This window comes from Metopolophium dirhodum, chromosome 8, assembly GCF_019925205.1.
Source record: "Metopolophium dirhodum isolate CAU chromosome 8, ASM1992520v1, whole genome shotgun sequence".
NCBI classification, from domain to species: Eukaryota; Metazoa; Arthropoda; class Insecta; order Hemiptera; family Aphididae; genus Metopolophium; species Metopolophium dirhodum.
The window spans coordinates 16,780,872-16,799,686 of NC_083567.1; the positions used below are offsets into that span (position 1 = coordinate 16,780,872).

The 18,815-nt window shown below is 34.3% G+C and overlaps 2 protein-coding genes across 4 annotated transcripts; one reads left to right on the top strand and one right to left on the bottom strand.

Moving 5' to 3' along the window:
* The first annotated feature begins 1,109 nt into the window (after positions 1–1,109).
* On the top strand, positions 1,110–2,633 carry LOC132951038 (uncharacterized). Of its 3 annotated transcripts, XM_061022726.1 has the most exons (3): positions 1,110–2,120; positions 2,176–2,304; positions 2,371–2,633. In XM_061022726.1, exons 1-3 carry the CDS (start codon positions 1,425–1,427, stop codon positions 2,596–2,598), a joined length of 1,053 nt encoding a protein of 350 aa, XP_060878709.1. In that variant the 5' UTR covers positions 1,110–1,424; the 3' UTR covers positions 2,599–2,633. The 3 variants fall into 3 exon arrangements, with proteins under 3 accessions (XP_060878709.1, XP_060878707.1, XP_060878708.1); XM_061022724.1 differs by having other exon boundaries at positions 2,176–2,633; XM_061022725.1 differs by having other exon boundaries at positions 2,182–2,633.
* Positions 2,634–9,594: 6,961 nt separating this feature from the next.
* LOC132951194 (uncharacterized) lies at positions 9,595–15,566 on the bottom strand. The gene is made up of 10 exons (XM_061022959.1): positions 14,909–15,566; positions 14,624–14,830; positions 11,827–14,082; positions 11,660–11,770; positions 11,288–11,598; positions 11,093–11,225; positions 10,863–11,039; positions 10,698–10,802; positions 10,139–10,634; positions 9,595–10,076 (listed from the first exon to the last, which is right to left on the bottom strand). The coding sequence occupies exons 1-10, from the start codon at positions 15,063–15,065 to the stop codon at positions 9,956–9,958; spliced, it is 4,074 nt and encodes a 1,357-aa protein (XP_060878942.1). The 5' UTR covers positions 15,066–15,566; the 3' UTR covers positions 9,595–9,955.
* Positions 15,567–18,815: the final 3,249 nt, after the last annotated feature.

Below are 18,815 nucleotides of genomic sequence, written 5' to 3' on the forward strand. Positions count from 1 at the left end.
TCAGTAATTAACTCCTCACTAGTGATAACGATTATCCGTAACGTGTGCGGTGTATAAATCTCCTTATCAGTAATTAACTCCTACTATCAACGTTGAGTGTGAAATTAAAAATAAACATATATTATTATTAAATATCGTATGACGCATATATTTATTGTTATGACGGTGTAGATTTATTCAAATAGCCGAAAATCACGAAATAAACGCTTATTGATATAATTCAGAAATATCTACTGTATGTCTACATTTGGAGTACTGTGTAGGTTTTTTTGAAAACGATCAAATAGCCGAAAATCACGAAATAAACGCTTATTGATATAATTCAGAAATATCTACTGTATGTCTACATTTGATGTACGGCGTAGGTTTTTTTGAAAACGATCAAATAGCCGAAAATCACGAAAAAAACGCTTATTGATATAATTCAGAAATATCTACTGTATGTCTACATTTGATGTACGGCGTAGGTTTTTTTGAAAACGATCAAATAGCCGAAAATCACGAAATAAACGCTTATTGATATAAATCAGAAATATCTACTGTATGTCTACATTTGGAGTACTGTGTAGGTTTTTTTGAAAACGATCAAATAGCCGAAAATCACGAAATAAACGCTTATTGATATAATTCAGAAATATCTACTGTATGTCTACATTTGATGTACGACGTAGGTTTTTTTGAAAACGATCAAATAGCCGAAAATCACGAAATAAACGCTTATTGATATAATTCAGAAATATCTACTGTATGTCTACATTTGATGTACGACGTAGGTTTTTTTGAAAACGATCAAATAGCCGAAAATCACGAAAAAAACGCTTATTGATATAATTTAGAAATATCTACTGTATGTCTACATTTGATGTACGGCGTAGGTTTTTTTGAAAACGATCAAATAGCCGAAAATCACGAAATAAACGCTTATTGATATAAATCAGAAATATCTACTGTATGTCTACATTTGGAGTACTGTGTAGGTTTTTTTGAAAACGATCAAATAGCCGAAAATCACGAAATAAACGCTTATTGATATAATTCAGAAATATCTACTGTATGTCTACATTTGATGTACGGCGTAGGTTTTTTTGAAAACGATCAAATAGCCGAAAATCACGAAAAAAACGCTTATTGATATAAATCAGAAATATCTACTGTATGTCTACATTTGGAGTACGGTGTAGGTTTTTTTGAAAACGATCAAATAGCCGAAAATCACGAAATAAACGCTTATTGATATAATTCAGAAATATCTACAACACGTGAATGTGAAACGGACACTATATAGGCTCCGCAAGAGTCGGCATTCAATCAGTCTGTCGTCAAGTGTACACACGTACGATTCTCCTCCGTCTTTATTATATTTGTTAAGTGTTTACAATTTTTCCAAGTCTTTATTATTTTTATAATAAACAATTTTTAAAAACATGGCTGGTTCAATTGAAGACAACGCTGCATTATACAAGAAGAAGACCTTTACGTATGTACCACCATCACCACCGGCTGAACTCATCGAAACCACAAGCTACACGATCAACTTTACAGCACGCAAATTCATACTTGTCGGTGTCGATCCTACTGATAATTTTCAAGTCACCGTTCATTTATTAACACCATCGCGTCATGTTAAAATATCGCCGGATTTCCTGAGACGCATATTCTCTATGATGGGGCATATCTTATCATTTATATTAGATACGGTCCAGTACAAGCGCATCATATTTCTTGAGACGGAATTTCATAAAATATCCAGTATGGTGTATGGCGGAGAAAATGTGCTAGTAATAGAGTCAAAAACTCAGGACGGGTGCAGAGTACTGTTAAATCGGGAGGACTTGATTAAGCTTCAATATCTTGAATGTAGTATTTTCGAAAGTATTGTACGGAAAGAAATAAACACTGCTCCATTAATTACAAGGCAGTTTGACGATTTTGCGATGTATCTACATGAGAAATCTGCTCACCTTAAATCACCACCGAAAAATTTAGAAGAGATGTTAATATTCATTAAAAACGTACAAGACGATCGAACGGAGAAAATTTACCCAAACATGATCGGTCAAATACAAATGTATGCAACCGTACAACTAGCTGAAACTGTGTTACAACAGTTGACGCATGAGGTAATTCATAAATATAGTAGTACATGTAAAAAAAAAATATTTAATACAATTTTAGTTACAGAATGGTCAAATGGATACACCAACGTCGCCAAGCTATTCGCCGGTCAGCAATATATTCAGCATACACGACGATTCATCTGCACGTGATGGATTTAATCAGCCTAAGGATGATATTTTAGCTAAGGTAATTTATATAAACATAGTTTTAAAAATAAAAACACAATATTTATTTTATATTTATTTTTCCCAGGCACTAGATCATATTGATGGACCTGCACGGACACCAGCCGAGATTCGCAACCCGCAGGCATGCGAGGTAAACGATGGGCCTGATTTTTTCTACCAATTCAGGACGATATCACCACCACAACCTTACCCAACTTTCACCGAACATCCAGTGCCATCACACAAACGATCTCAGTCAACCTTCGCCAAGCATCCGACGCCAGTACGTGATGTTAAGCGACGTCTATTTTAATATTTGTATGACTAATTTATGTGAAAATAAAACAAGCGTGATACTTAAAAAAAAGTTTTTTATTTATTAAAATAATAGTAAGGTTTACAATAAGTATTTACAAGGTTCTTACTTCTCCATTAAATGGATTATAATTTATAATTTGGTCATGTAATATTAAGCAATATGCAGATGTTGAAGCTGGGAACGCTTCGTCTGCTTCTAGTTCAATCCTGAGGTCGACGGTTGATGTTTTCACGTTATCGTTCTGTCTGCTCATGTCAACAACTATAATTGGAGACAGATTTTTGAAATCTGCTCGATTCAACAGAGGTTTCACATCTTCATGTCCGTAGTAAGATTTCTGGAACTCGGCATACGTGCGATATAATGTCGCCATCTTATTCTTGGTAAAGTCACACTGAAAATCTTCATAGGGGAATACTTCTGCGTTTAAATAGACCTTTAGGTTTTTTATTTTACAATGGTCGAAACACGACATTGCTTTAGTCGGACTATTTTTCCTAGCGGTTTGAAAACCGATTATTACATACCTAGGTTTTTCTAATTTGTTGGATGTCTTCACTTTCCACGAATGCGAAGTGTTTTGAGGTAAAAATGGATATTCACACAGTTCCCACGATCTAAACGCACATGTCAGTGGTTTCTGACTATTGATTACTTTCAACAGTCTAATTTTTTCTCTGTCACTAACTCTCACTATAGGCATCCGCCACAATATTTTTGTTATGTTTATTTTAACGTCTTTTAGTTTAGGAGCGTCTGCGACAACTTCATTATTTTTAAACTGCTTGATGGCATTGATATCAATCGATGCTCTATTTAATATAAGTTGCTGATTACAGTTTATTAAAATTCGCTTATAATCTTCACAAAAACCAAACAAATCTTTAAGATTAATACATCCGTTAAAATGGTCGTTATCGATAAAATCTTTATTAGCAGTTTTAATTTCGCTATCCCAAGCAGCATTATGACGCGATGAAATATTTGTTTTATTATACGAGCAATATCCTTTTAATGTGGACGATATACCCGGATTGACGAGTTTCTGAATTTGAGTACCGTTTATTTCGTATTTCATTTCAGAGAAAAGAAATGCCAGTCCGTTGTTTATGAATCTAATCTCGTCAGTTATTTCCACAGGTTTGATTATTGTCCCCTCGATGTAAATATAACTCTCACATGGTAAAGTATAAGACTCTGTGTTATGCAGAGCAATACGCACCTCATCGTTATTGGAAAGAGCAGATGTTGAATACGGTAAAAAAGAATGATAGTCAATTTGAGTTATTTTACAATCGTCGGTGTATCCAGCCGTTACATCCAAATACAAATCGTCCATATTAAATAGCGTTCAGCGAGCGTAGAAAAGCCAAATTATCTGCTGTTAGACTATGATCAACTTGTTTACGTTTCGAATATTTCTTCTTCTTCGGAGTTGTTACCTTTCTACTGTTTTTAATACGACTGACAGGTTTTACATAATATGTAGTCCTATTTATATTACAAAATTTCAGACCCATCACAAGTCTTGAATTAATAATCGTATCGATACTGGCTCGCCTCGTAGATCGACCAACTCGTTGTCTTGATTTTTTAAAATTATACTCGCGTGCGTTATAGATGTAGAATTAATTGGGTAAAATACCAAATGTGTTGGAACCTCTATTATTTTATAACCTGGAGGTACATTCGGGTAAAACTCATGTATTGTATGGCACTGCTTACCGTTAACGAATGAACCCATAACCAGATTTGAGTCGATATATATACAGTTTGTTTTAGTAATATTGACCAACGCATCTGATACGTGATTGACATTAGCACCATACTTACGGTTTTTAAACCCCAATAACTGTCCTATACTATCAGACATGGAAAAATCTACAGTTTCGCTACAAAACATTGAGCATTTTAATGTAATATTATCTGCTCTCAACATGAATAAAGTATCTGAATTAGGTAATACACGTATTATTGCCGCTTCGATTTCCTTCAACTCATAAGATCCAGTGGGTATTGTATAGCTTCCGCTTGTACGCTTACCAGCGATATTATTTGTGATTCCTATTTTGCTGCATTTTTCGTTTACATTAGGTATAGAATTATTTGTTTGAAAACCCAGCAGACAGATTTTAGCATTTTTACTGACTTCTATAGGTGGAAAAAAGTCGCATGACAATTCACTCGAGTTGCCGGTTAACGTTATAGTGTACATGATAAAAATTGTAAGCACAAGTGACCACAGTTTGTTGTATTATATTTTTGATGTCTATCGTAATTATATTCGATACTGCACCCGTTGAAATATTTCTGTAATTCTAACGGAGGGGGTAAGTTTCCGTAGCTGTCAAAATATTTAACTTGTTTTCCGATTTTCTTATACGCTACCCAATGAGTACCTGTACCGATTTCAGTGTCTAAATTAACTACAGCCGACTCTTGATTTTTTAAACGTTGTGGCAACTTGTCTCTAGAAAATACGCCAATGAAATGAGGTATTTTCAACATGACAGCGTATTTTATAACCTCATAATCGAACAACGCTCTATCGGGTAACGTAACAATTAGTTTTTTGACCTAGACTTCTTCTTCTTCTTAACTGATCCGCCCTTGTATGGTGCTAGGTATAAACCTTTACCTTTTACGATTTTATAAGAACTACCCTTGTGAGGTGCTAGATATAAGCCTTTGCCTAAATGAATAGGAGTGTTTTTACCAGAATTTAATTCTTTCACGACTTTTACTATATTACCGACACCTCCGGTAAGTGCACCTAATGCAGATAAACCAGCAAAAATAGGTATTAATGGTAAAACACCGCCCTTTTTCGGTATCGGTATAATCCTTGGAGTTTTAGTCTTCTTGTTTTTAGATTTTTTAGATTTTTTCGCAGCTGACAGACATGTTTTTACTAATTTAGTTATATTTTTTTCGTTAATTTTATTTTTGATCGAATTTTTAGCAGCCAAAACCATTTGTTTAAATCCGCAACCAGCTCCAATCTTACGTTTGACCTTCATGGCTGTAGTGACCAGCCAAGACGCAGCTTTTTCCTTGATACCTGTGTTTTTAGATTTAAACACTTCCCAAGCTTGATTTTCTAATACTTCGTCCGCTCTGTGTCTATCGGTTAGTGAATTACTTTCTTCGTATGCGATATCGTGGGCTCTGGCCAACTCGTCAAGACGGTTTATTCCGCGTTCTCCACGCGCTAGTCTTTCTTTTAATTTGGTTCCAGGACCGGCAAATCTATAACAAATATATAAAATGTAGACAGGTTTTAATAATAACAATAATATTATGTAGTGACTTACCTATAGCCTGGTAAATGCAATTCCACGGGTAAATGATTTATAACAGAGTTAATAAGACCGGATCCTTTATTGTTGTTTCGCTTACGAACGTGAGACATCGTGTGACGTTATCGCTAACATTGCATCTATATTTATAGTGAAAAATTAAAAAAAAATGCGTCTTATTGAACAAGAGAAAAAACTTCGGATTTATAACATTGATACCCCCGAGACAATTCAGCTGAGACACGGTGAACTTTTCCCAAATACGATAAGGTCGTTGGTACTTGGGAGCTCTGGTTGTGGTAAAACCAATCTGATGTATTTTCTACTCGTCGATGAAAACGGTTTGCGATTTGAAAACGTTTACATATACTCCAAGACGCTGGAACAACCGAAATATAAATTACTGAAACGTATTATTGACGGTATTGATGGTATCAACATTTTTACCTTTTTCGAGAATGATAAAGTAATTCCACCCGAGAAAGTTTTACCGAACTCAATTTTTATCTTGGATGATGTTATCGGAGAACAACAAAATGTAATAAAAGATTATTTTTCTCGAGGTCGCCACAATAAAATTGATATATTTTATCTGGCTCAGAGTTATTCAAAAGTACCTAAACAGCTGATACGTGATAATGCAAATTTAATAGTATTGTTCAAACAAGATGAAACTAATTTAAAACATGTATATCAAGAGCACTGTTCAGGGGACATGACATATGTACAATTTAAAAATTTTTGTATGACATGTTGGAACCGTGAGATGTTTACATTTGTTGTTATTTGTAAAGATTGTGGGCGTGATAACGGACGTTATCGTTTTGGGTTTGATACTTATGTGCTTATATAAGGCGATACAATTAATAAATATTATCATTTAAAACGTAGTCATGACGGATGCAACTACTGTTCTAGATGAGCTTGTCAAAGCTAAGGAAAGTATTAAACGTAAATATATCGCATTAAAAACAGGCTCGGATAATGTTCAACAACTAATGACACAGACATTAAAACCAATAATCGATCCATTAACTAAAATATCGAATAAACCTCGATTAAACAAAGAAAATATTAACGTCAGCTCGAAAAACTCATTTGCAGACGACTATCAACAGGAAATTGAAAATTGGCTACAGTCTACAGACTTGGATAAAATATACGGTCCGAAAAAACTTCCAAATGGCCATATTATATTGGGCGATAAAGAAGTAAAATTCATCGAAAACACTATACTTATTGACGACGGTACTGTTTATAACTTAACCTCAGGTCTTATTCAGTTATTATTTTTGAAAAATCCGCTTGTTTATACCGATAACGATTTAGATGTGTATAAATCTATATTGGCACAGACATCAGCACATATAGCTATTGGAAGAAAAATAATAAAAAAGGGTGGCTTTAAATATACATCAATCATCAATAAATTATTTCCCTCGGGCAGTGGACTGTCTATGAAATTGCAGAAAAATAACTTAGTGTATTGGGACAATCCAAACGAGTTGGTCGATCGATTACGTCTACTTCTAGCGTCAAAGGCCGCTGGTAATACAGGCGTTTCAAACGAAATAATATCGATTTTCGAGGAATTACGTGAGGCCGGTCTAATAAAGCGAGTTCCAGATGTCTAAACGGGAAATCGCTAACGAACTTCATAAACCAGCAAGGAAAAATTTCACTAGGCGTCGAGTTAACGTCTATGGAAAAAATGATTTATGGCAAGCTGACTTGGTTGAAATGATACCATATTCAAAAGTAAATGGTGGTTACAAATACATCCTGGTTGTAATTGACTGTTTTACGAAATTTTCTTGGGCGAAACCGTTAAAGTCTAAGACAGGTAAAGAAGTTACTAGCGCGATGGCTACAATATTAGTCGAACGTTCACCAAAACTTTTACAACTCGATAACGGAAAAGAATTTTACAACACCACTTTTGACGCTTTGATGAGCAAGTATGGCATACACAAATATTCAACTTTCAGTATTCTAAAGGCTAGCATCGCAGAAAGGATGAATCGTACTTTGAAAGGGAGAATGTATAAGGAGTTTACTGCACGTGGCTCTCGCGAATGGGTTTCAATTCTACCAAAGTTGCTCGACGAATACAATAATTCACCACACAGGACGATAGGAATGACACCAATACAAGCAGATTCCGACCCCGCCTCAGTGGTAATAAAACAGCGTAAAATTAATAATGAAAAAATTAAATTCAAAGTCGGTGATAAAGTTCGTATAAGCACACAGAAAGGCGTATTTACAAAAGGTTATTTACCAAACTGGTCTACGGAAATATTCGAGATTATCAAAATAAATAAAACATTGCCCGCTACTTATCAGTTGCAAGATTATATGAGTAACCCTATTGCCGGTTGTTTTTATTCTTCGGAAATAAGCAAGACCGATTTCCCAAACGAATATTTAATCGAGAAAATTATTCGCAAAAAGGGCGATCAAATGTACGTCAAGTGGCTAGGATTCGATAATATACATAATAGTTGGATAAATACACGTGATGTTAAAAAATAGTGTCAGTCGTTTTATAACTATGAACGTGTTTGGTAGTTCTCAGGTGAGTGACACTAGGAGAATTATTTCAGATATTCAGTCAAGTAACAAAACGATACTAAATGATACGAAACTCCAACAGAAAGAAATTGATACTTTGAAAAGTAATATTGTTAATCTACATGATAAGATACAATTGTTGGAAAATAATATACAAACAAGTAATAAGTCTTTATTAAATTGCGAAAATCGTATGTCGGAGCTATTTAATAACTGTGCTGAAACTAGTACAGCAATCGCTATCCAGGGGCTTGACGTGGCTCAATTAAAAGCTGAAGTAAATCGTATAACTGGAATATTTGATGAAAATTCATTACCGAATCATGGAACATATATTTCAGATTTAAACTCACGTTTAGAGATCATTGAAGGCAAAAAAATTAAGAAAACTTAATTTTATTTAATATACTTACTAATTAGTTGGTTAAATATATGAGAAATTGAAGTATAATTTCAGTCGACCTGTATACCCCATTGTGTGCGGTAGTCCTCTGTCAGTGATATAAATATTTACAATAATTTAATAAAACCTGTAATTATGTCGTCGGCTATCGTAGACATGCATTGCATTCTTGGAACAAAAAATAAATATTTTATTAAAGAAATGTCTATAGTCGACACAGCAACGTGGGCAACTCAACACTGGATTTTTAAAAATTCAAAAACTATGCAAGACAACAAGAGTGAAAAAACTAACAAGTGGCTGGAACATAACTATCATAAACTAACTATAGAATATGGTGATGTTGAGTATGAAGAATTAAGTAGAATATTGAACTCATTAAAATTCACCTGCATTTATGTCAAAGGCGAACAGAAAAAACAGATGCTCGCAGAATTTATACCTCAAGTCGCAATAATCAACATCGAAGACCTTGGATGTCCACGTTTGGATCAAATATGCGATGAAGAAACCTTACCTTGCTGTATTTTTCATATGGAATTTAATCCAAAACAATGTACATTCTATAAAGTATTTGCTATAAGGAAATGGTTTATAAATAATTCTTAAAGATTTTTGTATACATTTTATTTAATAAACATAATAATATTTTAACATTGTTTTTTATTTTATTTTTACATTTATAAGATTTTTTAATTAAATATATTGGCAAAAACATGGTTATAGCTTAAACAATTATACAGGAAAAAAAAAATATTACAAGAAAACATTGTAAACTATCTTACATATCTAGCAAAAGCATACTGATACGGTATAGAGTATTTACAAATTATACAATATAAAAATTATACATTTACATACAAAGTATACATTATAAAGGTGTTAATACTACAAATTTATACACTAATCTAATATTTTACAAAAATATTTACAAATTACACAATAATCTATTATCAAGTATTTACATTATATAACAATTAATAGGATAATATTTACAAGTTATTTACAATAATCAATATATAACAAAACAATAAAACTATATAACAAAAAAATAAGTTAAGTTTCTGAAATAAAACTATTTAGTTGTGTAACAAAGAAGCTCCCTCATAAACTCTTTATCCAGTTTACTCAATCGTCGCCCTCTGTCATCTACCTCATAGTCGAGTTCAGGCCATTCATCCTCGGGTTCATCTTCCCTATAAAATATAAAAGTAAAATCATTACAATAATTTAAAAATATATAAATGTATTAACTCACTCTATACTATAATGTCCATGTGCTAATGTATGTATTTTATCCTCTAGCACCACCCTCTTGTCATCATAGCTGTTATACGTTAATTTCTTTGTTTTTATCGTCATCAGTTGGTGGTTGAATGATCTTATCGATACATTCTCTGTATATAATTCCAATCCATCTTCTTCAAACAAACACTTCCTATGATCTTCAAGAGTCATGTGGTTTTTAACCACATGACCTCTTATCCCCTTCGCTTTGATTTTTTCACCACAAACTCTTTCCTCCGGTCCGGCATACACATTGAAAGCATATGACTTGGCTCTCAATCCACAGAATTCAGTAATTATATCACCATCCACTTCATCAGAAAAGTATCCTGGGGACTTCTTTCTTTCTATCACATGGCACGGATGGTCACTGGGTAGGTTGCCAGTATCCATCCGGTCCAACAAGCTACTGTTAGCCGCCAAGTCTTTGTAGAAGTCATCCGTTTGAATGTGATACACTAGTGAATCTAGAAAAAGAATGATATTAAATTAATATAATATATACATGAGATTATTTTAATTATATTTACCTGTGTCAGTATACATAAGAGTTAATCTAGGGCCATAGTGTTTCTTCATTACATTGTAATGATAGTCATACATCATTGTTTTTGATATGTCTAGTACTGCAAATCCTGAAAAATAATAAAATGTGTTAATAGATGTATGATAAAAGTGGTAAAAAGTATATTTACCAATATATATAGGTTTATCGAATCTAATAATTGTATTCTCTAAAGCGACAGCGTTTAGGTTTTCATTATAATTGGTACAGTGTTTGAATGTACACTTGTTAATCAGTTTCTGCAACCTCCTCTCACACGACACCAACTCCATCTTCATCTCTTTCCTCTTCGATTGCATTGTTTTACCTGTAAAAATAAAATATTAATAAAAATATAATAAATAGTATAAAGTAACATACCAAATACAGCATTGTTCATCAGCTTAAAAAAGTCTTTCTCAAAATCGTTCTTAGCCTTCTTCCTCATCTCTGTGTTTAACTTAATATATTTAGCCAACCAATCCGACTGGCTAAACTGAATAACTCTGTGTACCTATAAAAAATAAGAGAAATGTTAAAAATCTGCTTAAAATCTTATAAAATATAAATATTTACTTTTTCAACTATCAAACCATTCTTAATGGCCTGCTGTAGGTTCCTATAATGTATGATGTAATTCTCCTTTTTCTCAAATGTCGCCATCAACTTCCTCACCTTCGACCCTCGAGGCACGCTGTTTTGCGGCAGGAAAGGCAGGTCGTTATGCTTATCATGTAATTTTTGTGGGTATGTTACATCCACCTCATACACTCGCCCTATGGGTGATGTGTCGTTCAAATCATCAAGTCCGTTTAATGTAGGTTCGACCCAGTTGAACCCACCGTACGGCATGTACTGGGACATTGCCCACCCGTACAAGTTGTTACCTATAAAAAAAAAACTTAATAAGTATGAAAATATTATTAAGTTTTGAAAAAATATACTTACAGTCCTGATACACTATCCACGATTTCTCTTTTGTCTCATCATACCCCGGGGTCTTTGCATTATTCGCCTTCGCATATCGTTTGCTCGCTTGAACCAATCCACCACGTATACCTATAAAAATAAATAAGATTATTATATATATACACATTTAAAAATAATATACTAACCATTCTCGAACATCAACAACATGTCGTAATCGTCCAGCAACTGCAGCTTTTGCCCCGTGAACTTAAGCATCGCATCGAAACTAAGTCCAGGGGCGGTGAAATAATGGGCGGCGTCCAGGTTGTATGCCCTCATGCACACGTCGCGGAAGTTTTCGAACACATCAGCCAACAGCAATACATCGATTTTGAGATACAGGTCTGAATACTCGCCCAACGTCGTACAGCCAAAGTGGTCCCAAACCAACTTCGCGTGCTCAAAGTCTTCCTCCTTAATCCCGGTCTCTGTCAACGTACTATAAAATTCTCTTTTCCTCGGTAACCTCGTCTCCTCCAGCCGCTCCCAACTATCCGTGTACTCGTACGGGTACACCCCCTTACGAGTCACGAGCGGCATATCTCCGGCGACAAAATGTTTGGCTGTCTCACGGAAGTTCTCATGTTCGGGTGTAACTAAATTTTCGGCCAGGGACGACAGACTCGACGCCATGAACCGAAACGTGTCGATAAACCGAACAGTGAAGGTACTACTTATATATTTCGAGAAAGATATAAATTTCTCCTCACTGTTCGGTATAACGTTGATCGCCTGTGTATCATACCCAAGTTCAGTGATTATGAAGTGCGAGTCGTAGTTTGAGAGATTATGAAAAAAGACAGGGACAAATTTAGGCTGTTGTAACTCTAAGTTACACCTAGAGCACAAGGTCTGCCTAAATTTACCCGTTAAATGATCATGATCCCTAACCTTACCGCCCCCGGCTAATATGCATTTGCATAAGTTACACGCATTACACTCTTTATGTGTTTTTTCTTCGTCCTCAGTAATGGTTATAGGTATATTCGTCTTCATCAGACCTTCAATTTTCCGGGCCACATCAACTATCGTCTCCACAAAATGTCTCGCCACGTCCGTCCTGTTTTCGCTCCCTCTATGTTTTACCGGCCCCGCCGGTATCTCGTGTTGAACCAATAATTCTGCCGGTACGTCATCGCTCGCCTTCACAAAAAATGTATAACTCATCGGCTCATGATTTTGAATAATTGTTGTGTTCCCCCCTTTTTTCTCCTCCGCCTTCGTCAAGATCGCCTCGAAATCCGCGTAAATGACAAACGGGTGCCTAACCGTGTTTTTCCACGCCCTGAATTCAACACAATCACCCTCCTTCGGCATCTCCGGTAATATTGGCTTGTGCGCCCCACAAATCAATTTATGTTGGTCCAGGGCCTCCTGTCCGCTCAACTTGAATTTTAAATTTTGGTTGTCAAAGCTGGTGAAGCACCTTTTACAAAAAATGACACTGCCATTGTGTCTCGTTTTCTGCGCACGTATGAGCCGTGAAAAATTCGAAATGTAAACATAGTGCGATTTATTTTCGCCGTCCGTCACCAACAACAGGTCGAAATGATCCTTTTTTTCTTCGTCGACCACACGTAACGGATACACTTCGTACGTTGGGTACTTACGGGGTGCCTGGAATTTTTTGTCGAGGCCGTATACATTTATAGAGACGTTATTATTATTTTTTTCAAATTTGGCGATGTCTGATAGTGGTGTCGGGAACGATATACTGTTAAAATTATAATTTTTCTCATGCTTTTTATAATTTTCTCCGACAAAATATTTATATCTATCAGATAATTTTTCGGCTACAAGCCTCGCCAAAATCGCCCACTTGAAGCACTCCTGATCCGTGTTTTGTGGGTTGATGGTCCCCCGTTTTCTATCTATATATTCCGGTAGTTTAATATACGACGAGCCGCCCATCGGTGTATATTTATACACGGCCAACAACAGCCCATCGATCGACTCCAGTGTAAATCCACTACCCCTCCCGATGTAATCATCTTTCTCCTGAACCAACTTCATATACGCTCTCTCTACAATAGTTCTTATATCGCTGTCAGGGTAAATTTCTGTCGCCACTGTTTTAAATGCCCGGTTCTCCGACGAATTAGGGACGTTGGGCCGGTTGTACGTAGCTTCGAGCTTCAGGTTGAATTTAATAGTATGTTTTTGTACGGAGGTCTTTAATAAAATGACTAGTTCAGGCATGAGGGGTCGGATAAAGTCGGAATAAATCGTTGTATTGCCGATATTTTTAGCATAGTACCAAACTATTTTTCTATTTGCGGACGACAAAATTTCTACAAACCCTGGAGCCTTAACGAGATTCAACCTAACCCTTTTAACGTTAGCAGCCGAGGCGGTATTGGCCGTAGAAACGCGTTTACCGTTGACGGTAACGGTGTAAGAATCTTTAAAAATAAAAAAAAACCTAATATTAATATCTAATAAAATTAATACCGTATCTATTAGAAATCTAATTAACCTCACGAATCTTAAAAAATAGAAAAAAAAATCTACTGATATAACTACAAAGTTATAAAAATGTTGATATATAATAAAAATCGCGTTGAAAAAATTAAATCTACCAAACGATCTGACAACCGTTGCAATGCCGGAATACTCCAACTATTACCCCATAGGATGCGACGAGTGAATTGATCGATACAATGCCGGAATACTCCAACTATTATACCATTGATCGCTTCACAGACCACTTGATAAGTTTAAAATAAAAAATATAGAATTTATATTTAAAATTTATAATAAATCTAAGTAATTGATTAAGTGTTGTACGATAATTTGCTGAATTTTAAAAATCTATTTTACGATATTTATTTTTAAAAATCTAATTGATCGAGCAATAATACTTGTCGGTATATCTTTTTTAAAAATTGATCCGTTAAAATCAGTGGGTCTTTTAAAAATCTAATTCTTATAAATAAAACTAACCTGTATCCTCAAATTCGTCCATGGCTTCCATACACATTTCGTCTTCGGTTAACATGTTCGAGCCACCGGCCGGGACATCAGGAACAAATATTTGGGGTGCAATCTGAACTTGAGCTGGAGCAACCTGAACGATTCTTTGCTCTACCGGTTGTGTAATGATCGGTGCAGCAGGCATTGGTCTGAGGTGGGTCGGAACGTTGACGATACCTTGGGAAAAATAATAAATTAATATTGAATAAAAAAAATAACAATAAATTAATATTGAATAAAAAAATTATAACATACCATGAATATTTTTCAGATGTCTATTGACATGCGATTTATAGTTGAATGTCGATGTACATACGGTACACGGAAAACGTATGCCCGCATGAGTTATTTCATGTTTAACCAAACCGTCTTTACGTGCGAACACCGACGGACACTGATCGCAGTTGAACATATTTAAAATGTTTGAAATAAAAACGAGATGAAAAATAATATAGTGTTTAAAACACTTGTAAAAATTAAAACACAGAGTGATAATAATTGATTATATTTTAAATAATGTCAAACAAATAATAAATGCTGAAAAACACATGAACGGAGCAAACACATAGAACGTGTACAAGTAACTGTGACACACTGAACGAACACACTGAACGCCGTTGCCTTTTAAACATAGAGTAATAATAATTGATTATATTTTAAATAATGTCGAGCAAATAATAAATGCTGAAAAACACGAAAGGAGCAAACGCATAGAACGTGTACAAGAAACTGTGACACACTGAACGCCGTTGACAACGGCGGCAGCTGCAGCTGGTGTACGACAAGGTCGTATCGATAACAAAGGGATAATAGCCATCTATTCAATAGATATATACGATTATTTGATCGTTTTCAAAAAAACCTACGCCGTACATCAAATGTAGACATACAGTAGATATTTCTGAATTATATCAATAAGCGTTTTTTTCGTGATTTTCGGCTATTTGATCGTTTTCAAAAAAACCTACGCCGTACATCAAATGTAGACATACAGTATATATTTCTGAATTATATCAATAAGCGTTTATTTCGTGATTTTCGGCTATTTGTTCGTTTTCAAAAAAACCTACACCGTACTCCAAATGTAGACATACAGTAGATATTTCTGAATTATATCAATAAGCGTTTTTTTCGTGATTTTCGGCTATTTGATCGTTTTCAAAAAAACCTACGCCGTACATCAAATGTAGACATACAGTAGATATTTCTGAATTATATCAATAAGCGTTTTTTTCGTGATTTTCGGCTATTTGATCGTTTTCAAAAAAACCTACGCCGTACATCAAATGTAGACATACAGTAGATATTTCTGAATTATATCAATAAGCGTTTATTTCGTGATTTTCGGCTATTTGATCGTTTTCAAAAAAACCTACACAGTACTCCAAATGTAGACATACAGTAGATATTTCTGAATTATATCAATAAGCGTTTATTTCGTGATTTTCGGCTATTTGAATAAATCTACACCGTCATAACAATAAATATATGCGTCATACGATATTTAATAATAATATATGTTTATTTTTAATTTCACACTCAACGTTGATAGTAGGAGTTAATTACTGATAAGGAGATTTATACACCGCACACGTTACGGATAATCGTTATCACTAGTGAGGAGTTAATTACTGATAAGGAGATTTATACACCGCACACGTTACGGATAATCGTTATCACTAATGAGGAGTTAATTACTGATAAGGTTACGGTAGTTGCATCAGATGCTGATAGTAGGAGTTAATTACTGATAAGGAGATTTATACACCGCACACGTTACGGATAATCGTTAACACTAATTAACTGATGGTGCGGAGGGTGCGGAGGGTGCGGAGGTGCGGAGGGTGCGGAGGGTGCGGAGGGTGCGGAGGTGCGGAGGGTGCGGCGGGTGCGGAGGGTGCGGAGGGTGCGGAGGGTGCGGAGGGTGCGGAGGGTGCGGAGGGTGCGGAGGGTGCGGAGGGTGCGGAGGGTGCGGAGGGTGCGGAGGGTGCGGGGGTGCGGAGGGTGCGGAGGGTGCGGAGGGTGCGGAGGGTGCGGAGGGTGCGGGGATCAGCGGTCTGAACTCTCTATTATATACTACTGATAGTATCACGGTTTTTTGTTGATGTATAACGCGTTATAAGTACCTAATGGATATTGTGATATGATTAATTTGGAATTTATTATAGGTCAATTATTTTTTTTAATACTATAGATAAGTACCTATATAATGTCTTAAACCTAGACTGACATACCGTCTCCACTCAGAATCGTTTTTCTTACACAATGATATTATATCATTGAATTCAAATTTAATCCCATCCATTATACAGTGATCCACTTGTAACCTACTGTACAGCAGAGCGACATCCACTAGCCCACCTTTTTTATTATTAATACTTCAATGTTGTACTGAATGACAAAATAAAATGCATGTATAAATAATTTTTTTTGTTAGGTAATTTGTTCAAGGTTTATTCGGTAATTACTAATTACAAATGTAAAGATTATCTAAATGATCTTTAATCTTAATGATATCTTACAAAATAATAAATAACTACCTAAACATATTTGGCAGTATTTGTGTATTATTTATGTTTTTATGTAAAAGGTTCATAATAATTATAATAATACTGCTGTATGCATAATACATAATAATAGTATTGGAAACATTCATAAACACAACATATTTGGAAAAATAATAATATTTTATTTGGTTAGATACTAAGTGTAAAATGTTTAAGTATATATTATACATTTATACGTTTGTCTATTAGATTTAATAAAGATTTATAAAAGTATAAAATAAATATATTGAGTATTAATGTACAAAACTACAAAAGTATATGAGAACATAAAAAATTAATTGACACTATTGGCTTCAGCCAAATTACCAAAACACCAACTAATACTTCATATTCGACTTAATATTTTAAATTAACACACAAAATTGTGTTTCTATAAAAAAAAATATCTATGCATAATTAATTTTAAGATAAAAAAAAAATCCTTAAAATTACATAATATAAATAAAATCACAAAATTCGAACTAGGATCAGACATATTGTACTAAATAAAATCACATAACTAAAAAAAAAATTGAAGGATGGTGTTGGCGCCCGCAGGCAAATGCAGTTTAGAAAACAAAAATAAATTTAACAAAAAATATTGTTGTAGGAATACACATTACAAAGTCTATACAAAAGATTCAACTAGAGATACATAACAAAAAAAAAAATTGAAAGAGGGTGATGGCGCCCGCAGGCAAAAGCATTTTAGAAAACAAAAAAAAATTTAAAAAATAATATTATTGTAGGAATACACATTACAAAGTCTATAAAAAAAATTCAACTAGAGTTATATAACAAAAATAAAAATTGAAAGAGGGTGATGGCGCCCGCAGGCAAAAGCATTTTAGAAAACAAAAAAAAATTTAAAAAAAAATATTATTGTAGGAATACACATTACAAAGTCTATACAAAAAATTCAACTAGTCACATAACAAAAAAAAAAATTGAAGGAGGGTGTTGGCGCCCGCAGGCAAATGCAGTTTAGAAAACAAAAAAAAATTTAAAAAAAAATATTATTGTAGGAATGCACATTTCAGTCTATACAAAAAATTCAACTAGTTACATAACAAAAAAAAAAAAATTGAAGGAGGGTGTTGGCGACCGCGGGCAAAAGCATTTTAGAAAACGAAAAAAAATTGAAATTAAAAACTTCAAACTAAAATGTCCAGAATCTTAAACAGAAAAAAACCATTCAAAATATTTCGTTCATTAATGGTGGATTATTCAAAGTGCACCAGGTTATCAATGTTCAAAAAGTAAATACAAAAAATTCAACTAGAGTTACATAACAAAAATAAAAATTGAAAGAGGGTGTTGGCGCCCGCAGGCAAAAGCATTTTAGAAAACAAAAAAAAATTTAAAAAATAATATTATTGTAGGAATACACATTACAAAGTCTATAAAAAAAATTCAACTAGAGTTATATAACAAAAATAAAAATTGAAAGAGGGTGATGGCGCCCGCAGGCAAAAGCATTTTAGAAAACAAAAAAAAATTTAAAAAAAAATATTATTGTAGGAATACACATTACAAAGTCTATACAAAAAATTCAACTAGTCACATAACAAAAAAAAAAATTGAAGGAGGGTGTTGGCGCCCGCAGGCAAATGCAG

Bases quoted from the DNA above. Each gene is read 5' to 3' on its own strand.
- LOC132951038 (XM_061022724.1), top strand. From the start codon at position 1,425: ATGGCTGGTTCAATTGAAGACAACGCTGCATTATACAAGAAGAAGACC. The intron at 2,121-2,175 runs GTAATTCATAAA...ATACAATTTTAG, and splicing joins TACAACAGTTGACGCATGAG to TTACAGAATGGTCAAATGGA.
- LOC132951194 (XM_061022959.1), bottom strand. From the start codon at position 15,065: ATGTTCAACTGCGATCAGTGTCCGTCGGTGTTCGCACGTAAAGACGGT. The intron at 11,599-11,659 runs GTAAGTATATTT...TTTTTTTTATAG, and splicing joins GTGGATAGTGTATCAGGACT to GTAACAACTTGTACGGGTGG. The intron at 10,077-10,138 runs GTGAGTTAATAC...TATATTTTATAG, and splicing joins CATGGACATTATAGTATAGA to GGAAGATGAACCCGAGGATG.